This window comes from Lactuca virosa, chromosome 8, assembly GCF_052849685.1.
Source record: "Lactuca virosa cultivar CGN04683 chromosome 8, Lactuca_virosa_CGN04683_v6, whole genome shotgun sequence".
Classification (NCBI taxonomy): domain Eukaryota; kingdom Viridiplantae; phylum Streptophyta; class Magnoliopsida; order Asterales; family Asteraceae; genus Lactuca; species Lactuca virosa.
In genome coordinates, this window is record NC_136433.1 from 52383490 (window position 1) to 52398961 (window position 15472).

The window sequence follows — 15472 nt, forward strand, 5'->3', positions numbered from 1 at the left end:
AGGTTGTGGGCCAGGGCAATCCAACCAGGAGGTTGTGGGCCATGGTAATCCAATCGGGAGGTTGTGGACCCAATACGTTATTTGCAGGGCAATCCAACCAGGAGGTTGTGGGCCAGGGTAAGCCAATCGGGAGGTTGTGGACCCAACATGCATTTTCTATATCTGTTTGGTTGTGCTATGTGGTACTTTGGGGGAACTCACTAAGTTTTGGCTTACAATTTCAATTTTATGTTTCAGGTATTTCGGATGATCGGGACAAGTATAAGACGTGATCGTACACATCCTTCGATGATATGTTTTGGGAGATTTTATGATACATTGATCTTGGAGATATTTGTATTTGATACTTGATTTGATATGGGTTTTGTTGAAAACAATGATTTCTTTTAAGTTAAAAATGAAAAAAAATTATCGTGATTTTTGGAATGTTACAAGTTCCTTCTTCTTCTTCTTTTTTTTTTTTTTTTGGGGGGGGGGGGGGGGAATACATCACATAAAAGACTAAAAGGAATGAAGAGATATAATGCTTTCAAATAGGGTATGAAAGCAAGAAAAAGAGGTGGAACTAATGATGATTCTTATTGTCTCTTTCGATGAGCCTATAATGGTTGCAAGGATGAAGAAAATACTAGGAGATATAGTGATTAAAAGAGAAAAATAGAGAGAGAAGGATGATAGAGGAGTGGAAAGAGAAGGGTTGTCTATGATGGATCATAGGCTCTATGTCCTTTGTAAGTTTAAATGTTGAATTAATTAAGAAATTAAATAATAACAATAATAATAAAAATAATGAGAATGTTATGGCATAAAAGTGATTTCAAAAAGGTTTTGACAGTAAAAGTTAGCACTGTTAGCTTTAGGGACCAAAACTTCAAGATGAAACATGAAGGGCTACCTATGTGTGAAACTCTAAAACCGGACTAAAATTGATTTTTTTTAGAAAGTTTAGGGGCCATTTCTTCTTATTAGTTTACATATTAGTTTACATATGAAACATCAACCACCAACTCAATTATCTATTTATAATATATTAAGTAATATACCCAATAATTTACGATACACTATCACTTTTCGGTTGTGTGACGTTACTCATCCTTAAAAGTTGGTTGGTTAACGTGGAGGGATGCCACACGAGTCTTGTATGAGAAGAAGGTCGGATGAAAGATCATGAATTTTTTTTTATAGGGCAGTAGTTTTTATGATGTACATATCTGAATGTTGTTCGAATATAGGAGGGTGTTTGGCATTGCTTTTAGAATAACTTTTTAATTTTTAACTTTTTTAAAAGGCAAATCTCCAGAAAAGTCCTAAAATTTTAGTCTAATTTATGAAAAAGTCACGAACTAATTTTTGTTTACAGAAAAACACAGAATACCGGCTAAAACTTCGAAAAAACCATTTTTTGCCGGTTTCGTAGATTTAGCCGGTATTCTGTCCTTTTTCGTTAATTTGCTCAAAATATTAGGACTTTTCTGAAAATTACCCGATAAACAAAATATTGGGACTTTTTTGAAATTACTATGAAATTAATGGATATTATTATTAACAAATCATTTATAAACATAAAAAATATTTTTTATTATAAACAAATGAAATATATTTGTTGCTAATTTTTAGGAACAGAATGGTCGACTATGTACTTCTCTATTGTTTGTTGACCACTTCAAAGTCTCTTTGTTCTTCCTATGTATCGTTGTGGATGTGATAGTGAGAAGTACTCTGTTAGGCGTAACCAATACAAGAGTTGATAATATTTATTAATACACAATCAATAAGTGTCTACTTGCTATTAGACATGATGCTATATGATCACATGTTATTAGAAAGTATCATTACACGAACATATAGATCTTTCATTATGTTCTTTAACCTAACTACCACCTAACCTCCAAACATTATGCGGTAACAACCATAAAATTACAAACATCTATCGAGAGTGAAAAGTAAACTTTGAACGACAATTTAAATAGATAACCACCCTTCACTTGTTTCCATATAAATTATCATTCACGGTTCACTTTTCACATTTTATAGATGTGTGTTAGCCGATGGTTGTTAACATGTGAGGTATGAATGTTGGTTGGTAGTTAAGTTAAACAACATAAGATGGACACCAACATTAGATGAATACTAACTAAGTACATCTCACCATCATACCCACAACAATGCATAGGAAGAACGTAGAGAGTTTGAGTGGTCAGGAAGCAATAGAGAAGTACTTACACCACCAATTTATTCCTAGAAATTAACAACAAATGTATTTTCTTTTTTTATAATAAAAATATTTTTTATGTTTATAAATGATTTGTTAATAATAATATCATTTAATTTCATGGTAATTTTCAAAAAAGTCCCAATATTTTGGTTATTATGTAATTTTTGGAAAAGTCCTAAAATTTTGAGCAAACTAACGAAAAAGGACAAAATACCGGCAAAATCTGTGAAACCGGCCGAAAAGGGTTTTTTTTTGAAGTTTTAACCGGTATTCTGTGCTTTTCTGTAAACAAAATTTAGTTTGAGACTTTTTCATAAATTATACTAAAATTTTAGGATTTTTCTGGAGATTTTCCTTTTTAAAAAGTCAAAAGTTGATTGGATAATAAAAAAGTTCTTTTGAAATAACTTTTTGCAAAGAGAAAAAAAAGGAGTTTCAAAAAGTCACATTTTGTGACTTTTTGTGACTTTTTGGGGCTTTACATACATAACTTAGGCCAAAAGTCATTTTATTAATCCAAACACATTTTAAATATCATCTTTTGCATAAGGTCCTTCTATAAAAAGTCCTTCTACCAAAAGAACTTTTGATGTTCAAAAGCAATCCCAAACACCCTCTAGGTGCACGAGCAAGAAGATGAAAATAGGTAGAAATGATGATGATTGTGGCAGACATGTGGTAGAACTCTTCTAGATAGAACCCTGAATGCACCATTTAAAAATACATTATGTGTGGCATTGATCATCGAAAATTGAGGGGAAGAAAATTATGATAGTTGTGAGGTGGAATCGATCACTATGGATGAGGCATGGATGAGAGGATGCCTAAGAAGGAAGTAGGAAGCTAACGTAAAATTAGACACGAAGGAACTAGCTCTTAAGAACACAACCTTATATAGAAAGGTGTGAAGGCTAATCTAAAGTGATGAATTATCCTATCTCTTTTTGTAGATGTGCTATGTACCTTTAATGTGCTTTTCCAATGTTTGCTTTTCACACATTTTCACGGTTCCTCCCTTTTTGTCCCTAATTCAACTGCATGCATTTGCTTTTGTGATTAATTGTTAATATATACTTTTGTTCTATTTATGCCGTTTTCCTATATTTTTTTTCCACGACTTACATATGCTTAATCACATGTTAGAGAACATCTATTGAATGAAGTCCTTTTATCCGATGTGGAGGCATAACTTGTGGCATCACTTCCCCTTAGTATATTCTAGTAGACTTATGGGCTACCTAGGCCCAATCCAGAGGATGTGCAACACACCTTGAGGTCGCCCACGATCCACGTTTCACGGGCCTTGAAAGTTGAAACTTTAGGATATGGAGTAAATAAATTGATAGACGTTCCATATTGGCCCAATTTTACATATGCAACTTCCTGGACCTAGGATAAAAGTCATTCCGCTAGCCCAAATCAAGATTAGAATTTTAGAATTAAATATGTGAAAATGTTGCATCAAAATATATGGAATTCAAAGATCAAAAGAAAGGCGGAGAGTAATGTCAAAATGGGGGGAAATGCTAATAAATTGTAAAAGTGTCATCCTCCACATGGCAATGGTCGAAGCACTTATAGATAGAAATGATGGTTTTTGTTAAAGGGTTGAATCAACCCCATAATTCTTCTCAATTTCAAATTTCAAGTTTCAATGGTCACATGAACTCGATTTTTTGTTTTCTTTTTTGTTTTTGTTTTTTTTATGACATAAATCAATTTTGAATTCATAGATTAAGTGTGAATTTAACATTTTAAATGTCAACTTTAATACATCTATACTCATTCAAATGCAATTTCTCAAATTAAAATGGAACCGTTTGTGATGTTTGTGAACTTTACGGCAACCAGACACATGCAACCACACACAAACTTATTCATTTGTCTATCAAATTAATTATTGATAATTTGATATTTGTCATTTGTTTCAATTATTTGCTTTGTGCCAAAATCGTATTTGTCATCTGCGATATGCTTAATCCAGAACACCATCTCGTTTCTCTTGTGCATCATTTTGTTCTGTTGGTCATGATAATTGATAAGCCATATACAGTCTTTAGTTGTTTATGCATGCAAAAAATCAGAATTTTTAATTGTTATCGAATTAAATTTTAAATTTTATGGAATATAGTTGCTTTAATGGACAATGATTAGGTTTATTAGGAACTTAGTTTGTTGGAATTATTCAATTAGATGTGGTTCACATGTTACACTTTAGAGAGATAATGTTTATTATTAGTGTGATAGAGTTTCCGAGTTTTACTTCTTTTCCTTTTGTATGTAATTATCATTAAAAGATAAAAATTAAGAGGATATCAAACATTTTAAATATACAAAATTAAAAATCTACTTTTAATTAAAAAATTAAAAAGCTACTATAATAATAGAATTAAACTCCACGGAGTTGTCTATGTTCAAATCTTTAACTTTGAAGGGTTGCTGTTGTAAATAATAGACCCGACCCGATATCCGATGTTTTTGAGTTGCATCTCATTCCATCCAAAACATACATAAATGGTAACTGAGATTCTTTGTCCTTGCCTCCTTGGTTATCCTCAATCAATCGCTACTGTAACTCTGGAGGTGGAAGTATTCTGGTGATGCGTCGCCGCTAAGTATCGACATGGCCGACGCCTCCTCGTGAACCCATCGATTTTCTCTTGATATTCTCCTGCATCTCCATGGAGCTCCCGTTAACAGCAATCAATATCTCTATCAGACTCTCTTCACCTTCACTTTGCCCTAAACGCTCATTCGATGGGCCCTGTAAATACCATTGCCAGTTCCATTTGAGAAGATTACAATTTAGTAGTAATTCGAAACGCCTCCGCCGAATCAAATCGAGTTTCGACAAACATTCGTCTTCGTCTACACCAATATTGAGCAGAGAGAGGGCTTTGAATTTATGGGAAGAAACTGAGGCTGTGGAAGTAATTGGGATTGGAAGTCGGAAGGATGCAGTTCTTGACTTCTGTTTGCGTTCTTCATCGCTTTCGCGACGCTTACGGTTCTGGTATGCATAAGTAACCTAATGTATGCGTACTGTAGAATGCTTTACAACTTTCTTTTCATTTGATGTGGATTTTGGAACCATATGCTTATTTGGGATGTGTAACTGAAGAATTAAAGAAGCAATTGACTCATGTGAAAAGGTGATTGGTTTATCCCTTTCTAAAATTGTGCTGTATTGTTGCAGGAATATCATTGTGGAAGAAACATTCAAGGTGCAATTACAACAACGATTACTTGGGGATGGTGAGCTTTTGCATATTTCCATGGACATAGTTAATATATTTGCATGAAGTGTCTTTTATTAGTGATTAGATTTAATTTTCCATTTTGCAGATATCACCAAAACATTTGTGGAAGAGTCTGTAGCCATGAAGTCACATTCAAAAGCTGTTATACTTGTTTGTACATTCCTTAACTCTTACCTACATTAAACTCTTCAAGTACATAAACAAAAGATTAAACAAATAAATCAGATTGATTGCCATTAAATTTAACTTCTTTAAAACTTTCTTTTGTTTTCTCTAGGTAGCTGGGGCATCTTATGGATCAGATCTTACTGTTTTACATGATATATTTGAATCAATAAAGCTTGCAAATGGCTTTGTTGTGACTATCATTCTGAAGCCTTTTAGATTCGAAGGACAAAGGCGCCAAAATGAGGTTTTTTTTTTTTCTTTTTATTTACTTAATAAAATGTATAAGAAGACAAACAATAAAAATAATGCAATGATATGTTTTATTTTCAGGTAAAAGACCTGATGTATAAGCTTGAGGGACTTACAGATTTCTGTATCAGTGAGTATTCTTTCATAGATATATGATATATCTACCATTTTTTTTCTTTTCAATGATATATCTACCATTTTTTTTTTATTTTCCACAGTGATTGATGCAGATGCACTTCTAGAAAAAGATCTTGTAACTTTGGATGAGGCATTACAGATTGCAAATAATGCTGTTTTAATGGCATTAAATGCAGTTTCCATTCTCACATCTGTAAGTTATCAACATATTTTATATCTCCATATGTTAATTGTCCTTTTAACTTTGTGATCTTAATCATCTTATCATTTTCAGGAGTGCAACAAAAAGTTTCTAAGTATACCACATGAGAGTATGAAAGAACTTGGAGTCACAGATCTTAAAAAAGTACATTTCTATAACACATCTATGTTACTTATTGTTTATGTTAGGAATAAATAATAATCACATAATGACATAAATGACCAAAATGGACATCAGATTTTAGGAAGCTATAAGGAGGCAAAAATTGGATATGGGATTGGTAATGACATTGAAGCTTCAGTTTCTCAAGCCATATATGATTGCCCTTTTCTTGGTTTGGGTGTAAAGGTTTGTAGAAAATAAATACAATATTTCAGCATTTTGATGATATAAATCTATAATTTTCTTATATTTTTTGTCATATGACTTTCTGAAATTCCAGGGCTTAAATGGAATTGTTGTATTCATCCTCGCCAGCTCAGCAATCATTAACAGGAGTGATTTGGATGGCATTTTAAGTAAATTTCGTCAAGTTGCGGAATGGAAGGGCGATATTGTTATTTCAGTAGTTCATGAACCGGATATGAACCCTAACTCAATTGCAACGACCATATTCACTATCGGGTAATTGTCCTAACGAGGGTATTTTGGTCTTTAATAAGAAAAAGGAAGAATGGAATTGAATTCTGGCGGAATCCAACTGGAATTCAAGTCCATTCTTTCTTTTTCCTATTAAAGACCAGAATACCCTCATTATATATTGAAATAAATGAAAATAAAAATAATTAATTATGAAGTGAAAATATGAAAAATATTTCATTTTTATTATTGAATTCTACTCCATTTCCTGCCAACCAAACACATGACAAACTTGCTATTGTCATTCTCAGTTATTCTTATTGATGACGAAAATACCCTTATTCTTGTTTTTCTTAATTTCTTTTGACACACTTTCCTTGTGTTATTCTCAGTTATATCAAACAGGAGTCTCCTAAAAAAGACGGCATATTTTCTAGAATGTTCCAAAGTTTTCCTTACATTTTCAACATTTTGAGGCCACATTCACACCCTGAAACAATTCAAGAAAAAGAAAAATATAAAAACCAAAATGTAAATTCCATCAATGGTTCCCATAATTGGTCTTCAGAACTTCAGTCGATATTGACCGATGCTACTACTGATGCAAAAACTTTTTCAAGGTTTGTTTTCTTTCTTCATTCTAATTTAAAAATAAAAGAAAAACTTATATTATCATCTTCAATTTTTTTTTTTAAATTTCATTTCTTTCTTTCCTTTTCTAGGGATCATGGTGCCACTGAACAAAATACTGCTGAAGGTTGAAATAGAATTCCATTGTGTGTTTCCGCCACTCATCGAGGGCGTTATAGTCCAAACTAATATATATTTTTAATTACATAATTTTTTTTTAGGATCAATGACACTTCAAAGGGAGCTTCTGATTAACAAAAGGCCAGGGTTTCTCACTAATGATGAAACAGTGACTGATACAAATAACTCTGGTGATACTTTAATGCTTGACAATTTGAACCCTTATAAACTTCCAGTCGGTGTAAAACTATCTGGAGACATGAAAGATTGTCCCAAGGGCACAAGGGTCATTTACCACCCAGAGGAAAGTAGTGAACTTGAAATGAAAGATGAGATTCAGTTTCCTGTAAGCATGTCATTTGATGAATCCATTGATGCTAGTTCACAAACACCAATGGATTTTAACAGTAATAAAAATGGTGTTTCCAAGAAAAATGGAAGACTTTCTGCTCGTGCTGCATCTATGCTGGTGAGAATTTAAATGAATTTTTTACTTTTATCTGCATATTTATCTCTCCTTTTACTCGTTTGTATCATATGTCGACGTAGGGTAAAATGGTCATTTAGTCTTGTATTTTACTTTTATGCATGATTATGTTTCTATGTTTTTTTGATCATGTTCGTTTAAAGAATATGTCGAGATGTTAATGTTGATGCATCGAAATTATGAAAACACTTGCATTTGTATCATTTGTAGACGAAGGGTAAAATGGTCATTTAATCTTCTATTTTACTTGTATGCATGATTAGGTTTCTATGTTTCTTTGAGTATGTTTGTTTAGATATTATGTCTTAATGGTGATGCATCGAATTATGAATCCTTGCATTTGTATCATTTATAGACGAAGGGTAAAATGGTCATTTAGCATTGTATTTTACTTTTATGCATTATTATGTTTCTGTAAAAAGATTATGTCAAGACGTTAATGGTGGTGCGTTGAAATTATTAAAACACTTGTATTTGTGTCATTTATAGACGAAGGGTAAAATGGTCATTTAGTCTTGTATTTCACTTTTATTCCTTACTATGTTTTGATGTTTTATTAAATATTATGCCCAGATTGTTAATATCTACGCATCGAAATTATGAACACTTCCATTTGTATCATATATCGACGAAGGGTAAAATGGTCATTTGGTCTTGTGTTTTACTTTAATGCATTATTTTGTTTCCATATGTTTCTTTGATTATCATGTCCAAATTGTTAATGGTGATGCATTAAATTTGTAAACACTTTCATTTGTACCATCTACATAGGAAGGGTAAAATGGTCACTTAGTCTCATTCAGACAAATTTATTCCAATACAGAAAAGAAACAGATTTTATGTATACAACACTTTATCCATACAAGACTTGATGATGTCGTCTGAACAAGAGACTAAATGACCTTTTTACCCTCCATCTACAAATGATACAAATGCAAGTCAAAGTAATGCAGCTTTTCATTATAATAACATTAAACTATTAGATCAAAAGATTTAAAAGAAAAAAAAAAAAAAACCTTCTCACCTCTCACCTGTTTGACTTTTTTTTTTTTTTTTCTTTTTTTTTTTACAATCTTTAACTTTAATAAAATGTCACAATTTGATGCAGGAATCTGAACGTGAGTCTCAGAAAAAGTGGAGTCCTGTGGTGGAAATAAACTATCGTGGAGGTATATATGTAGGGAGGTGTCAGGGAGGTCTTCCGGAAGGAAAGGTATATCTCATATAGATCTAGAAGGTTCTAGAACTTTTGTCCTTATGTATAAAAGTCCTTAAACCTTAAAAACTTAACAACTTTGTTTTATAGGGTCGTTTGTCATTGGGTGATGGAGGCATGTATGATGGGTTATGGCGTTATGGTAAAAGATCAGGTTTGGGTACATTTTGTTTCAGTAATGGAGATATTTTTCGTGGGTCATGGAGAGATGATGTCATGCATGGAAAAGTAAGAATTAAATAATAATCTTATATTTAAGAAATAAGAAATAACATGACAATAATTAAAAATATTATAACATGAGGTTATTCATGAATTGATATTTGTTTATATGTAGGGATGGTTTTACTTTCACACGGGAGATAGGTGGTTTGTGAATTTTTGGAAAGGAAAGGCGAATGGAGAAGGGCGTTTTTATTCAACAAATGGTGATATATTTTTTGGTCATTTTAAAAATGGATGGCGAAATGGTCAATTTCTATGTATTGATGTCAGTGGATCAAGGTTTGTATTTCATTCATCCATACAACCTTCTAATAAATGATTTTTTAAGATAAATTATTGTTAATTATATAGAAAGTTAATGTTTCGATGGAGTCTCTTTAGATTTATTATATTAGGAATTACTAAATGAGTATATTAACCCTTTGGTTTGTGTTGATGGTTTTTTAGATATGTTGAGATTTGGAATGAAGGCGTGTTAGTAAGTCGTAAGCAGTTGGAGTCTGATGATGGTTTTGCTGGATAAAGATAAAACTTTTTTTGCTTTACTTTGCCTCTTTATTTTCATTGTAGAGAGATTCATGTGTATTTGTATGTATGTATATATATAATACATGTATGTATCAACAAATCATATTTAGCCATTGGTAAGTAACTAATAGTGGTTTTGTTATTCAAAATTGCTCTTTTTAAATCTATCTTATATGTATGATACATTTTGAAATTGAATTTCCTTGGGTTGTATATGATTTCATAATTGTGAAACATTGATTGGAATTCAAAAAAGAATGGTAAGACTCCAAATTGTAGTTTTGTGGTCACAAATGTATATGTTTAAAATATCTAATCCATAGCACACATTTAAAAAAACTACTTCATACCAAACATGTGAGCAAGCACCTCTTATAACAAATATATAACGATCTGCTATTTTCCCTTGCATGAAAACAAAAATGGCAAAAAAAAAATAAAAAATAAAAAATTCTTGATTACAATGTCATCAACTTTAATCAGTAAATAAACAAATAAACATAAAGAGCTCCAAAACAGACCATATAATTTAAAGCTCTTGGATCTTTGGGTCATAATTAGTAGCAAAGAAGAGTATATACATACAAAAACACAAGAAAATATAACACTTAAGCTTCACCCCAAGTAACTGAAATCATGGAATTTGCAACACCAGATTCCTCAAATGACAACATACTTTCATACTCCATATCCTTCACAGCACCCGGAATTGCATGAGTCAATCTAAACGCCCGTTCATCGCCACAATTCGCAGCACAAAATGACCACAGCAACTTTATAAAATAAAAAAATAAAAAATGAGCACAAAATAAAATCATTATAATAATAAACCAACAAAAGACATGACATCATATATACATAAAGTGATTACATGGGTAATAATGTATGTAGGGATAAAGTGTTTTTTCACAATATTAATGAAGTTATAAGAAAAAAGGAAAATAGGTAAAAGGCTAGTGTCTTAAAATACTTATCTACTTATTTACACCACTTCTCAAATTCTTTAGTAACAATCGTGTTTTTAGTAAAATTCATAATTAATTTTTTTTTCAAAAATACCTAAAAATATTTTTTGAGTATGAATCTATTTTAAGATTTCATGGTTATTTGATTTTATATATTTATTTTTTATTGTTGTAAACTTTTTCTTAAGGTGGATATATAAACTCTTTTTGACTATTTATAATACATATAGCATACACTTGAAACAAATATGAAATATGTTTATATGCAATTTTTTAGTAAAATACCGTTATATGATTAAAGTATATTTTATAAAATAACACATTTGAATGTCACAAACATAATAACGGAATGTAATGATCCATTCCATTCCTTTGTGATTCCATTCCATTTTACCTGAATCGGATCAGACAGTAAAAAATTCCTTTGAACCCTTCGTCCATCAGGAAGCCGGACACCCACCCTGCAAGTCAAATTCCGGTCAACTTTCGGTTCTTCAGGCAATGGTGGATAGCTAAGCTTTGGAGCCTCTTTAATGGCTTCCAAATCTTTTAGGGTTTCACTATTATCCTCCATTGTTCCCATTGATAATGCTTGTGCCACCTTCATATCCTCCTCTTCTTCATTACTTTCATCTACAACTACATTTAAACAAGTTAATGGTAAAATATTGCAACTTTTAGTCCTAAAAACGAAACACAATTGCATAAAGTTGGAAAAAAAAAAGTAAAACGTTATATAAATGCACATTTAATACTTAAAACTATATAATGAAATGGACAAAATTAGCAAACCTTGGATTTTAGGAGGCGAAGGTTTATAATTTTCTCTTGGACGTTTGTTAGACAGGCTTAAATGATGATCTTTTGGGCTACCGTCCATAAATTGTAACAAAGCCTATTATTGAGATAAATTTCCACATTAGAACTATAATCACCTTGTGTTTTAACTAAAGTTTATTAAAAGGTTGATGTTATAAATGTGTAACGAACTACTTTTTTTCTTCACAAAACACCATTGTTCACAAAAAAAAAAAAACATTATCTTTATGGTTTTTAATTGTATTTTGTGAACAAAACATTACATATGCTTACTTTCTTATCGTAGTAGTTTTTTAAAACAATGATGTTTTGTAAAATGAACAAATAGTTTGCTACCATTTGTGACATTTGAGCCCCTTATTAAATAATGTCTACCTCCAATAAATTTTCAGGTTGGATCATTCCACGCCATAAGCGCATTTTTTGACCCGTAATGGGATCAACGACAAAGGTAACAGGGACCGAATCTAATTTATAATATGTACTTATTTTGCTCCCCTCTTCAGTGTCATCACATACCTATTTGCAACACAAAAAAAATTGATGCTAAAAGCATGATATCTATAAAAGTTACCATTTTACTAAAAAAAAATTGAAGTGAGTTTTGTGTACAAGGACAATTAAGCCCCGTTTGTTAAACGAAACAAGACAACATTTCTAAGGGTATCTTTGATACCAAGGATAAGGGCATTCATGTCTTTTACACAAACAAGAGATTGATGGGGAGTCTAAGCGCCCTTGTTCTAAAAAGAGGGTGGTAAAAAATTGTAATTTTTGTCCTATTGTCATTAGTTCGTATCCCACCTTGTTCCAAAAAAGGTAGGACAAAAGCTGCTATTTTTGTCTCATTGGCATCAGTCTGTGTCCCACCTTGTTCCAAAAAGACAATAGGACAAAACTTGCAGTCTTTGTCCTATTGTGATCAGTTCTTGTCCCACCTTGTTTCAGGAAACAGGGTGGGCCAAAAAACTGCAAATTTTTGTCCAATTGTCATCACTAATTTATGCCAAAAACATTACAAGGTCATCTTAATATATGTCATGTAAAATGTCCTACTCAAGAAGAAATAAACCTGCCAAAAGATGAAATTAGAGGTGATTGTTTGAGCAAGAGCTTCATTGGCCCAAGTATCTCGATTAAGCTGGATAATAAATATTTACAAACATTAATCAAGGAAAAACTCTATTTATTATATGTTCGTATGTATGTGTGTATATATATGTAACAAAAGGTATACCATATGTGAGCTAAATTCTCGGGTAGATTGCACGTTTACTATGAGCCATCTGTCTTGCACATTAGCAGCTTCTTTTGCCTGATAATACACTCAAAAGTCAAAGGATACAATTGTGTACTCATCTTTACATTTTGGAAAATGATAAAATTGTTTATTTTGAGACATAGGTAGTGTTTGGCATGCAGTAATCGAGGATTACGATAAAATGAAAAGAATCTATTTTAAGATCTAATGGTATTTAAGTTTAATTCATTTTCACTTTTGTAAACAGTTTTATAAAGTGATCAATAAACCTTTTTTAATCATTTAAGATGCATATAGTATATATTTCAAATGTCATAAAATATGCTTATATTTAATATATTTAGCGTTACATCTTTATATGATCTAATTTTATCTTTTATAAAATAGGATTAAGCTCATAAAAGACGTTATATTTTGTGTTTTTTCCAGATTAAACCTCAACTTTATTCTTTTCCTGAAAAAGACCTTGTATTTTTTCATTTTCTCCGAAAAAAACCTCAACTTTGTCTTTTTTCTTCGAAAAAAACCTCAACTTTTTTAGTTTTTTCCAAAAAAAAAACCCTCACATTTTACAAGTTTTTTTTAAAAAAAAAATGACTAAAAGGTCCAGATCGGAAAATGGAATGTAATCACCTATTCCATTACGTTGCTCATTCCATTCCATCATACCAAACAGACCCATAAAATAATCATTAATTACCTTTTCAAACGGCCCATGATACATCAAAGCAAAAGGAGGCCTATACAAAGAAGCAAGATTATCTCTAGAACTTTCTGTTGTTGATGTGGAACCTTGATCTGTTTCCCAAACTCCCGGACGTTTCAATTCCTCATCAAAATTTCGAAATGGAATTGTAGCATGTGGAGAAACCCCCATTCTTGATGCCCTAATCAGATAACAAAATCTTATAAAAATATAAGAACAATATAATTACAAAAGCAAAACAAGATTTCAAAAAATTAGTAAATTACACACCCGTAAAGCATCGGAGTGTCATATAGAACATCCCGTTTGACTGGTAGAGGTGCTCGGACCTCACTGACATCGTTTTCTCTAATATTTTCAAATTCTGATAATCTGAAGTATGAACATATTATATAACTATATAAGACACGATTTAAGGAACTATATAAATGGATACATATTTTTAGGAATTTTTATGGTGATTTACCCTAAACTTTGGTCGGGCATGGCTGTATCATTCTGTGGCGGGGCATATGGTGGTAATGAGGCGGCACCACCTTCATTTCCGATGTAGAAAAGTTGAATCGCTTCTTCAAGCTTCCAGCTTGTGGCCTAAAAGTAAAATGATCATCTATATTGTTACTAAAAACAAGATCTTTATGGATGATATAAGATTTCAGAAGATATTCGTAACGTTTAAAAGGTAATGATAGAAGTAATCCGGCAAAATTTTGCAGATGAACGGCAGTCAAACGCTAAGAAGTCGATTGTCGTTTGGGTTTTCATCAAGAGAGAATGATAAGCCCCAATTATGGTTTTTGATAAGAAAAAAGGCACTAGTATTCAGTAATCGGTAAATGTTGTTCATCGGATCAAATGTTCAGGTCCAAAGAGGGGAGATTTATCAAACGCACAATCGAATTCAGTTTGAAGATCGGTAAGACAAGTAGAAGGAAACGTGTATGTGTTTGTAACTTTGTATTCAACATCAATTAAGCAATTGAAAGAAGCAACTGAAAATAAAGATTAAAGAGGGATCGAAACCTGCAAGAACTGCCTAGCGGTATCGGCGGTTTGGCCAACAGCAATTTCAAGAAAGGAAGAGACCATTTGTTGCTGGTCGGTAGCAGACAGCACACCAACACCCTCCATCTCCAGCGATTCTTCGGTCAGGAATCAATCAACGAGCAGAAATCAGAAACTATACTCGAACCCTGGTGCAAAAAATCAGACTAGAGATAAATTAAGAAGAAGGGTTCCTTTCTATGCTTTCAGATTTGGGGGAGTTATTGGAATTTAGACGGTTTTCTTGCTTTTGTAATCTTGCTGAACGCTTTTTCCCCGCCGTAAAAAGATTATATTTTTCTCATTTTAAACGTATCACCGAAAATCTTTCCTAGTATTTCATCTTATCATATTTTTGGTGTGTTAGTTGCTTCACATTATTTTCATTTCATGGAAGTTTTCTTATCCGATGTTTTAAAAACCGGTTTGAACGGGCCGGTCGAATCGGAAAAGAAACCGGTTTTAATATCACAGGTTTTATGTCTATTTTTGAATCGGAAAGATCCGTCTGGTTTTTATGAAACTCCGGTTGAAATAGTTAAATTGAATAAAAACAAATGAAATTGAAACATTTTGCATAATAAACTTTGATGATTTTTTCACATCTATTAAAATTTTTTCAAAATAAAAGCACATGATAAATATTATCAAGTTTTTTTA

The 15472-nt window shown here is 31.9% G+C and overlaps 2 protein-coding genes across 5 annotated transcripts; one reads left to right on the forward strand and one right to left on the reverse strand.

The window, feature by feature from the left end:
* The first annotated feature begins 4739 nt into the window (after nucleotides 1–4739).
* Nucleotides 4740–10184, forward strand: ARC3 (GTP binding protein). 3 transcript variants are annotated; one of them, XM_079069735.1, is made up of 16 exons: nucleotides 4740–5228; nucleotides 5412–5470; nucleotides 5561–5629; nucleotides 5757–5887; nucleotides 5974–6022; nucleotides 6111–6223; nucleotides 6305–6376; nucleotides 6470–6580; nucleotides 6675–6856; nucleotides 7204–7431; nucleotides 7534–7568; nucleotides 7663–8030; nucleotides 9157–9261; nucleotides 9355–9492; nucleotides 9602–9768; nucleotides 9937–10184. In XM_079069735.1, exons 1-16 carry the CDS (start codon nucleotides 4897–4899, stop codon nucleotides 10010–10012), a joined length of 2235 nt encoding a protein of 744 aa, XP_078925861.1. In that variant the 5' UTR covers nucleotides 4740–4896; the 3' UTR covers nucleotides 10013–10184. The 3 variants fall into 3 exon arrangements, with proteins under 3 accessions (XP_078925861.1, XP_078925860.1, XP_078925862.1); XM_079069734.1 differs by having other exon boundaries at nucleotides 5561–5625; nucleotides 5753–5887; XM_079069736.1 differs by having other exon boundaries at nucleotides 5561–5625; nucleotides 5753–5887; nucleotides 6123–6223.
* A 270-nt stretch (nucleotides 10185–10454) lies between these two features.
* LOC145134931 (plant UBX domain-containing protein 7-like) lies at nucleotides 10455–15050 on the reverse strand. Of its 2 annotated transcripts, none has more exons than XM_079069738.1 (10): nucleotides 14792–15050; nucleotides 14235–14359; nucleotides 14039–14140; nucleotides 13763–13949; nucleotides 13039–13116; nucleotides 12874–12942; nucleotides 12177–12320; nucleotides 11775–11877; nucleotides 11377–11615; nucleotides 10455–10790 (listed from the first exon to the last, which is right to left on the reverse strand). In XM_079069738.1, exons 1-10 carry the CDS (start codon nucleotides 14897–14899, stop codon nucleotides 10626–10628), a joined length of 1320 nt encoding a protein of 439 aa, XP_078925864.1. In that variant the 5' UTR covers nucleotides 14900–15050; the 3' UTR covers nucleotides 10455–10625. The 2 variants fall into 2 exon arrangements, with proteins under 2 accessions (XP_078925864.1, XP_078925863.1); XM_079069737.1 differs by having other exon boundaries at nucleotides 11377–11621; nucleotides 14792–15049.
* Nucleotides 15051–15472: the final 422 nt, after the last annotated feature.

Excerpts from the sequence above, each read along its gene's own strand:
- ARC3 (XM_079069735.1), top strand. The coding sequence starts at position 4,897 with ATGGAGCTCCCGTTAACAGCAATCAATATCTCTATCAGACTCTCTTCA. Across the intron at positions 5,471-5,560 it reads ACAACGATTACTTGGGGATG|ATATCACCAAAACATTTGTG; the intron begins GTGAGCTTTTGC and ends TCCATTTTGCAG. Across the intron at positions 6,857-7,203 it reads ACGACCATATTCACTATCGG|TTATATCAAACAGGAGTCTC; the intron begins GTAATTGTCCTA and ends TGTTATTCTCAG.
- LOC145134931 (XM_079069737.1), bottom strand. The coding sequence starts at position 14,899 with ATGGAGGGTGTTGGTGTGCTGTCTGCTACCGACCAGCAACAAATGGTC. Across the intron at positions 11,622-11,774 it reads TTCGCCTCCTAAAATCCAAG|TTGTAGATGAAAGTAATGAA; the intron begins GTTTGCTAATTT and ends GTTTAAATGTAG. Across the intron at positions 10,791-11,376 it reads TACTGTCTGATCCGATTCAG|TTGCTGTGGTCATTTTGTGC; the intron begins GTAAAATGGAAT and ends TATTTTATAAAG.